The following is a 15,733-nucleotide window of genomic DNA, read 5'->3' as shown; positions in this document are numbered from 1 at the left end:
AAGCAATGCACTAACTGAAAACTAGAATATGTGCATGATCGAAAAATTTGGTTCGGTTCGGATTGATTCAGAGGTTTTTCGAATTTCGTTTTGGATCGATTCGAATTTGGAAAACTTTGAATGAATTTGTTTCGGATTCGTTTCGGATTCGAAAAAATTTGTCTGGATTCGGTTTGATTCGTTTCGGAAATTTGGAATTTCGGTATGTGTGCTGTGTATTAGACTAGTATTATGTACTGTATATTAGGTGTAACCCATAGCAGAGTGATATAACCTAATATACTGTACAATACTAGTGTAATCCATGTCCATCCGAATTTACCGAATAAATCCAAACTAATTCAGATTTATTTGGTAAATTCGGCAGTATTTTAATTCGGAAATTCGGTTCGATCCGAATCTCTGAATTTTCCGAATTTCCGAATCGAACAAATCGAATTGCAAATGTCTACTGAAAACATCTGGTGAGACAAAGACAAGAGACATATGTGTGTAGCTAGCTCCCAGTAATGCATTGCAAGCCTGTCTAGGTATGATTTTCAGCAACGGAAATAAAAACAATAATGCACATTTAATAATAAAAGTAAATCTGAATTGTGAAATTGTGAAATTGTGAAATTTAATTCTTCATGTGCCTTTAAGTGATCAGTTCTGCTCTTCCACTTACAATAACTCATATACTTCACTAAATCAGTATGCAGGACATGTCCTCTCTATATCTGTGTCACACGATTTCTGCTCTTACATTACAGCATCTATTAGCAGCTAACACTATAGAGATTACACAGGTAATCCTAAAATCAATAAAGCTTCATTAACAAGAAGATCAGTCTTGCTGTGACAACAGGCTATATAATGTGTATTAAAAAGTTACCACTCATTTCTTTTTGCTGATATCTTCTATTATTTGTTTTGCTCCTCGCACAGTTTTGATTCCAGTACTTCATTGCTGCCCCAGAGGAGGCTTATTAGGTATTAGAGAATGTTAAGAAATAACATTCAAATAGTATAATGAATGTTCCTGTGAATGACTACAGCACCTCGCTTAATTGTGCTTCACAGATATTGCTCTGTATACAAATGTAAGGTTTGTGGCAACCCGGTGTTAAGCAAGTCTATCGGTGCCATTTTTCAAAAATATATCACAAACAAACACATAAATACACATGTATACACATATATACACAAATAAACACATAAATACACATATATACACAATATATAAACATGTATACAAATATATACACACAATCACACATGTATACACATATATACACAAATAAACACATAAATACACATATATACACAATATATAAACATGTATACAAATATATACACACAATCACACATGTATACGCATATATATACAAATAAACACATAAATACACATATATACACAATATATAAACATGTATACAAATATATACACATATACACACAATCACACATGTATACACATATATACACATGAACACACATATATATGCATGTATACACATATACATACCTATGTATACACACCACCAGCAAAAAGATTATGAACTGCTGAAGGCTCATATGATTGATGGTTAGCATTTTGTAGCAATAAAGTTATTTTTCAATTAATGTTTTTTTAGACAATGCTATTGCACATTTAAAAGTGTGACTCAATTTATTGCTATATTCGCTTTATTGCGGTGGTCTGGAACCAAACCCGCAATATCTTTAAGGTATGCCTGTATATTTTTATTTTCAATCATCTAAAAAGAGGACATTTTAATGTGAATTTCAGCCTTTTCTTAGTGTTTTTTTTTCTTTTTGATAACCAATGTCCTGGTGTTAATAATTGAACTTTATTTTGACAGACTTTCAAAGGCTTGTCCATTTTTTACCAACTGATTTGTGGCAGCTGTCTTATAGGCTAAAAAGCATTCAAGAGATTCAAACATTATTTTTTATATGTATATAGATATATATATATATATGTGTGTGTGTATATATATATGTTTGTGTGTGTGTGTATATATATATATACAGTATATTATATATATTAATGTGCCTTTATAGACAGTATTTTAAAGTTTATTACCATTGTTTTAGCAGAAACAAATAACAGATATCACAAAGTAGATATGTGCGATTCGGTTCGGTTCGATTCGGAAATTCGGAAAATTCGGCGATTCTGATCAAACCGAATTTCCGAATTAAAATTCTGCCGAATTTTCTGAATCGAACCAAGTTAGTTTGAATCGATTCGTAAATTCAGGATGGCCATTGGATTACACTAGTATTGTACAGTATGTTAGGTTAACACCTAATATACAGTATAATACTAGTCTAATCCCACCTAACACTTACCGAAATGCCGAATTTCCGAACCGAATCGAATCGAACCAAATCCAGCCGAATTTCTTCGAATCCGAAACGAATCCGAAACTAATCGATTCAGAATTTTCCGAATTCGAATCGATCCGAACCGAACTTCGAAAAATTCCGAATCGATCCGAACCAAACCGAATTTTTTCGCCATGCACATGTCTACAAAAAAGAAATTACATAACACAAAAACATGTATAGTGAACAAATAAATAATGTTTACAATTCTGTTCACCAAAACATCATATTGTGACACAAACTATATCAATAAAGAAATGAAATACTTATATCAATGCCCACACTAAAAACGCTCCTTTTTTTTAATTTATGCTCATGGTCATAGAGGCAAGTTGCAACTAAACTGTAAGATAGTTCTTAGTTAGCCAGTGAACATTTGATATTCAATTACCAGTTCTGCACAAACATGCATGTCGTTTTAGTTTAAATATCAATTAATACAGCGCTAACATGACCTTTTTTCATATGCAGGATATAACACATTTTAGTGCAATAAAACAGTATCAGCTGTGCACAAACACGCATTTCCTACTTTTTTCATTATCTGTTTAAACAGCTTTAACATTTTATTCATGCAAAACATTTTTACCACTTATAAGTTCAGTCCTTGATTTAAATGTTTGTACAGTGTCCGTTTAAATTATTAAAGGGATACAAAGATCAAAAATGAAATGCGTATGGGTGCACCCCAATTTGAAATATAAGCATTTTTGCAATATACTCTCATCAGAAAAAATGCTTCTAGTAACTGTTTTTCTGCGGCATATGCACATATCCTGTGAGGTCTAATGTACCAGTATTCAAACACCATGCCTGCTCAGATATGTCACAGAACTCCCCCCCCCAGTGATGACTTTTACTAGAAGCATTTTTGCTAATGGAAGAGTATTGCAAACATGCTTAAAGGGATAGGAAACCCAAACATGTTCTTTCATGATTCAGATAGAACATAGCTTCAAACAACTTTCCAATTTACTTTAATTATCTAATTTGCTTCATTCTCTTTGTATCCTTAGTTGAAATGCATATCTCGATAGGCACAGGAACTTGGAGCTATCTGTTGATTGGTGGCTGAACTTGTATGTTCATTCTCATTGGCTTACAAATGTGTTCAGCTAGCTCCCAGGAGTGTATTGCTGCTTCTTCAATAAAATATACCAAGATAATAAAGCTAAATTTATAACAGAATTCAAATGGAAAGTTGTTTAAAAATATATAATCTATCTGAATCATGAAAGAAACATTTGGGGTTTCATGTTCCTTTAAATTTCAAATTGAAAGCACCCATACACATTTAATTTTTGACCTATCTATCCCTTTAATTTTCATCTTTTACATCATGTAAGTAAAATGATAACATCTTGCTATTTTTTTTTATTTTTATTATTATTTCATTTAATTTTGAAAAGCAACATTAAAATATTACATTTTGCTTAATGTATCATAGTGGTCATTTTATCAAACTGGAAATCAATTGAATTTTTGAGAAGACAATGAACTTTCTAGACCTTGTGTTACCAGAAAGACTAATAGATTTATTTAATAAAAGAAGCCTATTTTATTCATGTCAAGACTGAATATTAATGATAAATCTGAAGTTATAAATGATGCCAAGGCGGCAAAATAAATTCAATTTGTTTCTATTATCATATCTGCGTCTTTCCCATGGTATTTTTTGTTGAAAAGACACCTTGATAGGGGTTTGGAGCACTAGAGGCATAGGCAGCCCTAGTGTTAGGTCAAATAGGCGAATACCTAGCTCATTATTGGGCCTCAGAGAGGGACATAGAAAAAATTGCTTCGTTTTTTTGGCCACGGGACATTCGTTTTTGGTAATAGTGGCCCTGTCTATCAACTTTCTCCTTGCTCAGCCAGATATTCTAACCCTAATAGCCTCTTACACAATTGCAATTTCTCTGGCTGTCAAGGGCAGGATCCTCATTTCTATCCACCTTTTGCCTGCCCCATTGCAGTACTGTCAGCTTCATCATAATCAGGAGGGAAGGGGGACACAGGCAACAATGAATATGTAAAAGGGACGGGAGGACTACACTTGTAGCGTTTTAACCCCTTTACAACCACAGGTGATAAGCTGCTATTTCTTAAACTTGCTCCTCTCATACTCTCCTCTTTTTCCTTCTTTACTCTCTCACTCCCCCTCTTTTATCTCTTTCCCTATTTTCCTCTCCTCTGCCGTCCCCTCTTTTGTCTGTTTGTCTCTCTCCCTCCTCTCTCTTCTCTCTCTCCTTCCTCTCTCTTCTCTCTCTCCCTCCTCTCTGTTCTCTCTCTCCTTCCTCTCTGTTATCTCTCTCCTTCCTCTCTGTTATCTCTCTCCTTCCTCTCTGTTATCTCTCTCCTTCCTCTCTGTTACCTCTCTCCTTCCTCTCTGTTATCTCTCTCCTTCCTCTCTGTTATCTCTCTCCTTCCTCTCTGTTATCTCTCTCCTTCCTCTCTCTTCTCTCTCTCCCTCCTCTCTCTTCTCTCTCTCCTTCCTCTCTCTTCTCTCTCTCCCTCCTCTCTCTTCTCTCTCTCCTTCCTCTCTGTTATCTCTCTCCTTCCTCTTCTCTCTCCTTACTCTCTGTTATCTCTCTCCCTCCTCTCTCTTCTCTCTCTCCTTCCTCTCTGTTATCTCTCTCCTTCCTCTCTGTTATCTCTCTCCTTCCTCTGTTATCTCTCTCCTTCCTCTTCTCTCTCCTTCCTCTCTGTTATCTCTCTCCCTCCTCTCTCTTCTCTCTCTCCTTCCTTTCTGTTATCTCTTTCCTTCCTCTCTGTTATCTCTCTCCTTCCTCTCTGTTATCTCTCTCCTTCCTCTCTGTTATCTTTCTCCCTCCTCTCTCTCCTTCCTCTCTGTTATCTCTCTCCTTCCTCTCTGTAATCTCTCTCCTTCCTCTCTGTTATCTCTCTCCTTCCTCTCTGTTATCTCTCTCCTTCCTCTCTGTTATCTCTCTCCCTCCTCTCTCTTCTCTCTCTCCTTCCTCTCTGTTATCTCTCTCCTTCCTCTCTGTTATATCTCTCCTTCTTCTCTGTTATCTCTCTCCTTCCTCTCTGTTATCTCTCTCCTTCCTCTCTGTTATCTCTCTCCTTCCTCTCTGTTATCTCTCTCCCTCCTCTCTCTTCTCTCTCTCCTTCCTCTCTGTTATCTCTCTCCTTCCTCTCTGTTATCTCTTCTTCCTCTCTGTTATCTCTCTCATTCCTCTCTCTTACTCCTATCTCTTTCCCTCTTCTTTCGCTTTCTCTCTCCCTTTTCTTCTCGCTTTTTTTCTCCTCTTTCCCCCTCTCTCATCTTTCTCTCCATGCGCTCTTCCAAATCTTTTTCTCCTCTCTCTCTCTCTCTCTCTCTCTCTCTCTCTCTCTCTCTCTCTCTCTCTCTCTCTCCCTTTCCTTTCTTCTTTCTCTTGTTCTTCCTTTTACTTTTCTCTTCACTCTCTCTGCACTCTCTCTGCTAGACTAAACTCGGTCTTCTCTTATTGTGCTCTCTCCCTACACAACTAGGTGTACACTACAGGCACATACTTAATAGGTAATAAAATAAAAAATAAGAGAAGCTTCATATATGAATCCTCACCAACTCTAGAGCAGCCTCTCACTACAGAACAGGGACTAGTGCTGACATCTAGTGCTCTTGCAAATGGTAAATATTCTTGCAAAACTGCTGCCATATAGTGCTCGCTTCTGAGCTTCTGTCCCTGCTTTTCAACAGAAGATATCAAGAGAATGAAGACAATTTGATAATAGAAGTATAAGAAATTTGTTTAAAATTGCATGCTCTATCTGAATCAGGAAAAAAAATGGATTTAAAGTCCCTTTAAGACTGCTGAGCAATTAGCAATACACTACTTTTGCAATGTGTTTGCTTCCTAACTCTGATCTGTAAAAATACATGCAAGTCTTCTCTATCGTCCAATGGAGTGAGCCACCTTACATGAAAATTGCTGTTAATAGCGTCACATTTATAAATCCAGACAATCTTTTTGATTCACAGGCTGAGAATAGCTTAAAATAGCTCTAGTTTTGAGTTGACAAGCTGGGTGCACAAATGACAGTTTATTTTCCATGGGGATGATTTTTTTTTATAAATTTCAGAGCATTATGAGGCACACATATTGATCATACGAGACAAATAAATACCCTGTTCCTGGCTATTATCTCACATCAATGTTTCCCCTAAGGTGCTCGGCAGAATGTCAGGCTGTAAAACACTGGAGGGATAGGGAAAATGAGGTATCGCCCATGCTCAGTGCTGCCTCAGGCCAAAGCCAGGCCCATACACCCCACCTCTCCCTGCATGACTGCCACCAGACCCACCAGCTGAGACCTCCCTGTAGGAACTGCCCATGTTCCGCAGTGTGCGGCCTCTCAGTTACAACCACCTCTGAGCCTGGCTTTCCAGACAGCCTCAGCTTCAAGGTGGAGCTGAAGTACAGTGGTGGCTACCATTGGAGGTGCAGTTGGAGTTTGAGGAATGTCCAAGGCCCAGCTATTTTTTACCTAATAATATATATATATATATATATATATATATATATATATATATTTATAAACAAATCCCCAAGGAAGGATAAGCACGGTCTTACAATGTCTTTCAGCTGCCAGGGTGCACATAAAAAAATGAGATCACCAAATTCACCAGAATTTACACATTTTAAATAAAATTTGTAAAACCTTTGTTAATCCCTTGTCAATGTCTGATTTATTTTGGCTCCTTGATCAGCTTCTCCGCTAGTAGTAAAACCTCACCAGACTCCTAGCTTACAATAACAGTAAGATTAAAAAAACAATACGCTGAGTGACTTCTCACATATTTTGTGAGTCCATAAGGGTCAAGCCATCTGTGTATGCTCTTGCATGTACTAAAAGAAATGCAACAAATCAATGTGACCCATAAATCACCAATATGGACACACGTTGTAGACCAATACACCTCCATATTTGTGGTGTCATGTTATAAAACCGGTCTAAGTCAAGGTCATGCCTTGATAATCACCAATGGAGGGACCATGGAGGATGAAATCAGGCTAAGGGGCCTATTTATGAAAGGCCTGTCGGACATGATCCGACATTGCGGATCAGGTCCGACAGACCTTGCTGAATGCGGAGAGCAATACTCTCTCCGCATTCAGCATTGCACCAGCAGCTCTTGTGAACTGCTGGTGCAACGTTGCCCCCTGCAGATTTGCGACCAATTGGCTGCTAGCAGGGGGTGTCAATCAACCCGATCGTATTCGATCGGGTTGAATTGCAGCAATGTCTGTTCACCTCCTCAGAGCAGGCGGACAGGTTATGGAGCAACGGAGCTTGATAGATATGCCCCTAAGAGTCATGAAGCTTTGCCTTGGGCTGTAGCCCCAGATTTTTTTGAAATCTAGTAATGCTGATGGTTATCACTACACTTTCTCTCTCCCGGAAATTTGTACTATAGTCCTGCAAAAGTAGTATTTCCAAACACTATATAAAGACTTCTTCCTAAGGGACAAAAAGAATGTTTGAGTCATAACCTGTACAGGATGGAGGAAAAATTGGATTATTTCTGAAGATCCTCAGTTTGGCAAGGTGTGGCATGCAAGCAATCTTCTTACCTTCATGATTCCATTCCAGTTGTCACCGGTTGAGACTCGGAATAGAGTAAGAAATGCCATTCCAAAGTTCTCAAAAGTGGCATGTCTGCTGAGTCCTTCACATGGGTTATCATCATTACACACTGTAATCAATAGATAGTTAGAATCCAATCATTTGGTAAACAATAAATAATTCATTTTAGATGCTTAAGGTTTTTACAAGTCCTCCTATATATCATATATACCACAGTCATCTCAAATACAGCCTTAAAGGGACAGTCAACACCAGAATTTTTGTTGTTTAAAAAGAAAGATAAACCCTTTATTACCCATTTCCCAGTTTTGCATAACCAACACAGTTATATAAATACACTTTTGTACCTCTGTGATTACCTTGTATCTAAGCCTCTGCAAACTGCCCCCTTATTTCAGTTCTTTTGACAGACTTGCATTTTAGCCAATCAGTGCTCACTCCTAGGTAACTTCACGTGCATGAGCTCAATGTTATCTATATGAAACACATGAACTAATGCCCTCTAGTGGTCAAAATGCATTCAGATTAGAGGCTTCAAGGTCTAATAAATTAGCATATAAACCTCCTAGAATTAGCTTTCAACTAAGAATACCAAGAAAACAAAGCAAAATTGATGATAAAAGTAAATTGTAAAGTTGTTTAAAATTGCATGCCCTATTTAAATTCTGAAAGTTTTTTTTGGACTTGACTGTCCTTTTAAGACAAGAAAACAGCTGTCTTTCAAAACCTTTAGGCATTTTAATTACATGAAGAAAACCCCTTTATCCAAACTGCTTGGGACCAGAAAAGGTTTGGATTTCGGAATAGTAAGAATTTTGGAATATTTGCATCTGTACAATTGGGGGGAGTTAGGAAAGGACATGGAACCAAGTGTAAACAACAATATCTTATGTCATTTAGGCAATATTTTCATGTCATATACATGTTTTATATCATTGTTTTTTTGTATACATAGTACCATCAAAAAGATACTACAGTACTGTATTATTTGTGTTAAATAATAAATATAAACTATTTTTTGCATTTTATTACACACAAATCAAACCAAAGACACAGGCAGAGAAGATTGTAACTTATAGACTGGAAAAAATAAAGGTTTTACATTTTTATTTAAAAAAAAAATAATAATTAAAATTTTGGAATTCCTGATTTGTTGATCTGTTCTATATATATATATATATATATATATATATATATATATATATATATATATATATATATATATATATAACACATAGAAACTCTAAGGCACACAGCTAGATTAAAACCAAACTGGAAGATGTAGTTACAGCATTTGGCCAAATAGTGAAAGGCCTATGGCTGCAACAAGGTCTCTACCCCTGTGGGTCTCTCCTAACTTAAAGCCACACATGTGTAACTAATCCCATTTGAGAGTGCAGTACATTTCCGGATTTTATATATATATATATATATATATATATATATATATATATATATATATATATATATATATACACACACACACAGAGATATACAAAATGACATACAAGGAGTGATTAATAAAGCTATTGAAAATCATGTCATCATTAAAGATCTTGCAGCTTTTTTGATTAAAAAGATCCCATTACCCCTGTTTTTTAAACTCTCCGTAAGGTACACAAGAGCCTAATTGAACCTCCAGGCAGGCCCATTGTAGCTAGCACCGACTCAGTTTTTTCTAACATAGCTACCTTCCTGGATAAAATTCTAAATCCCTTAGCCTCCATCCAAAAATCTTACTTTAAAGATACAGGTGATTTTCTTGAACAACTAGGTAACATACAAAGTGAAGATTCTGACATCCTTTTCACACTTGATGTAGTTAGTTTGTACACAACAATTCCTCACGAAGCCGGTATATCCTCAGTATTAGAATTGATATAACAAGAAACTAACTTTTCTATGCCTAAATGGCAATTTATTGAGGGCCTGTTAAATATAGCACTGTATCTGAATTACTTTCTCTTCCAAGATACTTTTTACCTTCAAAAAAAGTTTACGGCCATGGGCTCTAATGTGGCCCCTTCATACGCCAATATTTTCGTCAATCAATTTGAAAAGAGACATGTATAAACTAATATGACATTTCAATCAAACTGTAAGCCTTGGCTTCGTTTTATAGACAACGTGTTTGGCGTATGGAGGGGCACATTGGCCACATTGCAAGTATTCGAGGATGAGTTAAATAGAAACACTGATAGTTTGAGATTCACTTTGAATTATTCAGAAAGAAGTATAAGTTATTTGGATACAGTGGTGTACAAAAATATAGCATACTTACTACTGACCTATATAATAAACCTACTGACCCCAACACACTTTTACATTATGACAGCTATCACCCCAAAACGAGTTTGTAACTCTATTCCGAAGAGTCAGTTCGTTAGAACTTTGAGGAATGTAAAGGATAAAAACTTACAACCAGTAAGATTAGAACAAATGGCTGCTAAATTTAAACAAATTGGATACCCAAAAACAAGAAGTGTTAACAGAAAGGAAAGAGCGCAATTCAGTGACAAAGTGTAATAAAAAGGAAGGGAATCAGATTGTATTCACAACAGAACATAGTATGTATAATGCTAGAATATCTGGCTGCTAAGCAAATACAATCCTAACATTAATGAATTTCACTATCCCCCTATTCATGCATATAAGAGGGTAAAAAACCTTAGAGACATGCTTGTAAAGGCTGATATGGGAACAAGGAAGGAATAAAAAAATCAATTATTTGACCACCCCTAATAATGGATCATATCCTTGCCTTCATTGTACACAATGCAATTCTATGATCAAGGGTAAACATATAGCATAAGTAAACTATAGAAAAATGTGAGAGATAAATGGTTTCTACACATGTGACGCTGATTATGTGGTTTACCTATTAGAATGCCCATGTGGACGGGGCTATGTAGGCGAGACGATTTGCCCCATTAAGGATAGAATCAGTGCCCATAAATCTTCTATTAGGTGTGAAGATAAGTCCCTCCCAGTCTCTGCCATTTTATTGAGGCAGGGCATACAGTGAGCCAACTTAGGTTTCAAGTTATAGCTCACATCCCAAAATTAAGAAGAGGCGGGGATAGGGAATTATTATTGAAAAGGAGAGAGGTTTGGTGGATACAAAATTTAAAAACACTACATCCTATAGGATTAAATAGGGATTATGATTCACATTTGTTTTTATAATGATTTTTCTACATTTACATTTTTGCATTTTTAATTGTCTGCAATATAGGTTTTTAATATATTCATGTATTGTTTCCATAATCTGACTATCATTCTATCAATGTCTTAATTTAAATTAGCTAAAAAAGTTGAAAGAAAAAAAGTCTGTTTAAAATCAGCAATAATACTATATCTCCACTAGATGGCGATAGTTAAATGTGAAATATGCATATTATAAAGAATGAACAGGTGAAATAATCAATTATCACACAGGTGCTATATAAGGGATTGAATGATAGTATTCTACAGCATGACTAAGGGTCGGATGGACCCGAAACATTGCTGCTTTCTGTCTTCATGTCACTGTAAATAAAGACAACACTTTGATGAATTGTGGATGCTGACATCATCCTTTTGGATTTGCTTCTATGTATGAGAGGTATGCTGGACCCTCTGACATACGTGCACCCCACAAGAAAAAGTTACTACAAACTTCTCTACCTGTGCTGGATCCTCCATTGTGTATTATATATATATATATATATATTAAATAAAATAGGTGTGGATGGAAAAAATAGCATATATTCAAGTGTTGAAGTGTAGAGATTGCTCAACCACTTCTTTGCAAGTTTGAAAAAACAAACTCACTAATTAATGTATACTAGTGGTGCAGACCCATTAGATTATTATATTACACAATAATGAGAAGAAAAGAATGACACATAATAGTGGCATTCACCAAAGACTGGGAGTTCAGCACTCTTTTTTAAAAAACACTTGTAGAAATTATCTTTCAAAAAGGTGGTTTATTGTATGACAAATGGGTCCAAACCAAGTCGGATCCACCTTGGCAAAGTAAAATGATACAAACAGTAACAAAATTTACAGTAACAGTTGGTTAACCTAAAATTAACAAAAAATAGTTACACCAATGGGCCGGCCCAAATGTTACCCATGCAGAGTGGAGCTACACACATATAAATACATCATGCGAATTCTTCTGCAATATGTGTAACAAGGTGCTGTAAAAGGAAGGAAAGCTCTCAAGTGTATATCAGACCTATAAAGGTTTTAGTAGAACTGAATCACCAAAAATCAGAGCAAATAACGTTCCTAAATACAGAACTTGTTATGCTTATATTAATAGTTGTAAGCAAAGCAAGTTCAAAAACATAACAAAAATAAAATTATACAGCACAATCTGAAACAGTCAAAGCTATTTATAGGTCAAATAGGCAAAAGTAAGCTTATAAGAAAAACTTTAAAAGGGACTGAAGAAGTTGAACATTCTTTCAAGTATGTACCAAAAGTTACAGGTACAAAAGTCCCTAAGATGAATCAAGCACTATTTGATATTGTGCCCAACAGTAGAAAGAGAGCAGGTCATTTGTCAAAAAGCATTAGACAAGCGGTATGCGGTTGTTAGCTGTTAAGGAGGTATAAAAGATAGAGATGGTTAGAGTCACTCAAACAGGCACGGAAGCAAGAATTCAGCTGGAGGTCAGGTTACATGCAGAGTAGTTTAGCAAGCAAACATATGCACAAATGTCAAGCCGGTCAAGAAAGGGAGCAGGAGGGTACTTGCTGTTATAAAAGTACCCCTCTGTCAACTGCACCCTTTCAAAGCTGTCTCTGTTTTTACCCTTAACCTCGGTGTTGCTCCAAATATCCTTCAAGGACCTTGCACCAGCCGTTCATCTGTTTAAGTAATCGACGGACATCTGATATCCTCAAGATGGTACTTGTTACACCTTCTTTTAGCGTTTTAAATGCACTCTCTATATATATATACATACACACACACACATACACACATATATATATTTTAGGTATGTGCATTTGGATCCTTTGTGAGGCTCTGAATGCAGAAATAAGCCACCGCTCATTCCCTTCAGAAATTTTCATAGCCATATTGATTCCTGTAAAAAATATTCATATACATATATTTACACTTTGCTGCCCATCGCTGCGCGACTTACCCCCTTCGCAGTACTAGGTTCTGTGCCACATCTGACAGCATGAAAATGAGGCTCCCATTGGAGCCAATGGAAGAGCGCTCTCATGAGTGCAAAGCTTCACCTAACTTGTAATACCAGCACACATTTGCGTGAGCTGGTATTACTGAGTAAAGTGCAAATGTAGTGCTTGCATTAGCGCAATTTTGTGCTCCTCTCGTAATCTGGCCCCTAATGTTCCTTTAGAAGGACACTCAAGTCAAAATTAAACTTTCATGATTTAGATAGGGTGTGCAATTTTAAACAACTTTCCAATTTACTTCCATTAACACAATGTGTACAATCTTTTCATAGTTACACTTTTTGAATCACCAGCTCCTATTGAGCATTTATGTTCAAAGAATACACATACATGCATATGTGATTGGCTGATGGCTGTCACATGATACAGGAGTGGAAATTGAGATAACTGAAATTTGTCAGAAAAAAAATCTCACTACTCATTTGAAGTTCAGACTAAGTGCTATTGCATTGTTTTTTTATTCTGCATTTGTTGATTATGTATGTATTGAGTACTTGTAAAGTGCAGCTAATCACCCACAAGGGTCTCAAGGTGCTGCTTATTTTATCGACCTCGGAAGGATGAAAGGCTGAGTGGACCTCGCCGGGGATCAAACCTGCAACCTTTAGGTTGCTACAGAGCTCAGTCACAGTGCCTTAGCATGCTGACCTATCTGTAGTAAGTACAGTATATTATGCAAATCTACTGTATTTACTGGTCCTTTAAACAACTCTCTAATGTAAGCCTATTATCAAATATACTTCATTTTCTTGATATCCTTTGTTGAGGGAGCAGCAATGCACTACCGAGAGCTAAAGAAACACATCAGTGAGCCAATGACTAGAGTAAAAAATGTGCAGACACCAATCAGCAGCTAGCGCTCAGCTGTGCATTACTGCTCCTGAGCCTACCTAGGTATGCGTTTTTTATTATTATCAGTTATTTGTAGAGTGCCAATAGATTCCACAGCGCTAAAAACATGGGTCTAATATACAAGGTGACAGTTATGGGAGACAAAGGCATAGAGGACCCTGCCAAGAGTTTCCCTGTTGGAAATCAGGTCTCATGAAGGTGATCTACAAAGCAGCTGGGCTTGCAGGCTTACATGCTAAAGGGGTTCAAGGGGATAACTCAAGGAGGAGAGGAACCAAAATAAGAAAATGTTAGTGTATATAATGTGCACCCTGAACAGTAGAGTCTTTAAGGAGCGCTTGAAAGTTTGAAAACTAGGGGAGAGTCTTGTGGAGCGAGGCAGAGAGTTCCACAAAATAGGGGCCAGTCTGGAGAAGTCCTGTAGATGGGAATGTGAGGAGGTAACAAGAGAGGAGGAGAGGAGGTCGTGACCAGAGCGAAGGGGACGGGAGGGATCTGGAGACAAGGTCAGAGATATAGGGTGGAGCAGTGCAGTTGAGAGCTTCAAAAGTTAGTCAGGATTTTGTGTTTTATTTTGGGGGTTAGAGGAAGCTAGTGACGGGACTCGCAGAGAGGTGCAGTAGATGAGGAGCAATGTGTAAGGAAGATCAGCCTGGCAGAAGCATTTATTATAGATTGTAATGGAGATAGATGGCAGCTAGGGAGGCTGGAGAGGATGGAGTTTCAATAGTCAAGGCAGGAAATGAGTTGTGTCATGTGAGAGGAAGTGGAGAATTTTGGAGATATTTTTAAGGTGGAGGGGACAGGAATTGGCCAAAGACTGGATATGTGGAGTAAAAGAGATCTGAGTAAAGTTTGACCCCAAGACATCGGGCATGCGGGGTTGGGGTAATGATGTAATTATCAACAGTTAGAAAAAGTTGGGGGGTAGGGATTTTGGAAGAAGGGGGAAAAATAAGGAGCTCAGTTTTGGGGAAATTTAGCTTAAGGTAGTGAGAAGACATTCAGGATGAAATATTAGAAAGACAGTTTGAGAAAAGAGTTAGTAGGTCTGGTCCAGAGATGTAGATTTGGGTATCATCAGCATACAAATGGTATTGAAACCCACAGGACTGTATTAAGAAACCTAAGGAGGGTGTATACATTTAGAAAAGAAGGGGACGAAGGACAGAGCCTTGTGGTACCCCAACAGAAAGTGGTAAAGGGTCAGAGGATGTGCCAGAGAAGGTTACACTAAAGGTCCGGTTAGACAGGTAAGAGGAGAACCACAAGAGGGCTGTGTCGTTGATGCCGAAGGATTGGAGGGTTTGGAGCAAGAGAATGTGGTCAACAGTGTCAAAGGATGCAGATAGATCAAGAAGGATTAACAAAGAAAAGTGACCTTTAGATTTTGCTGTAATTGGGTCATTAGTAACCTTAATGATTGCAGTTTCTGTGGAGTGTTAGGGGTGAAATCCAAATTGCAATGGATCAAGGAGGGAGTGTAATGTGAGGAGATATGATAAACGTATATATATATGAGCCTTTTCAGAAGTTTTGAGGAAAGGGGGAGTATGTGCTTTTCAACAAAGGATACCCAGATAACTAAGCAAGTTTAATAACAGAAGTTAATTGGAAAGTTGTTTTAAATGATATGTTCTATCCGAATCATAAAAGTTTAATTTTGACATTACTATCTCTTTAAAGGGATACTAAACCCAATTTTTTGTCTTTCATG

The 15,733-nt window shown here is 37.0% G+C and overlaps 1 protein-coding gene across 1 annotated transcript in view; it reads right to left on the bottom strand.

The window, feature by feature from the left end:
• CACNA1H (calcium voltage-gated channel subunit alpha1 H) overlaps positions 1-15,733 on the bottom strand; it is a 498,677-nt gene that overhangs the window by 53,134 nt on the left and 429,810 nt on the right. Inside the window, exon 29 of the mRNA XM_053694739.1 lies at positions 7,950-8,071. Within this exon, the coding sequence (XP_053550714.1) occupies positions 7,950-8,071 (122 nt within the window). The remainder of the gene's footprint in view (positions 1-7,949; positions 8,072-15,733) is intronic.

This window comes from Bombina bombina, chromosome 11 (assembly GCF_027579735.1).
Source record: "Bombina bombina isolate aBomBom1 chromosome 11, aBomBom1.pri, whole genome shotgun sequence".
NCBI classification, from domain to species: domain Eukaryota; kingdom Metazoa; phylum Chordata; class Amphibia; order Anura; family Bombinatoridae; genus Bombina; species Bombina bombina.
This window is presented reverse-complemented; position numbering and strand designations above follow the sequence as displayed.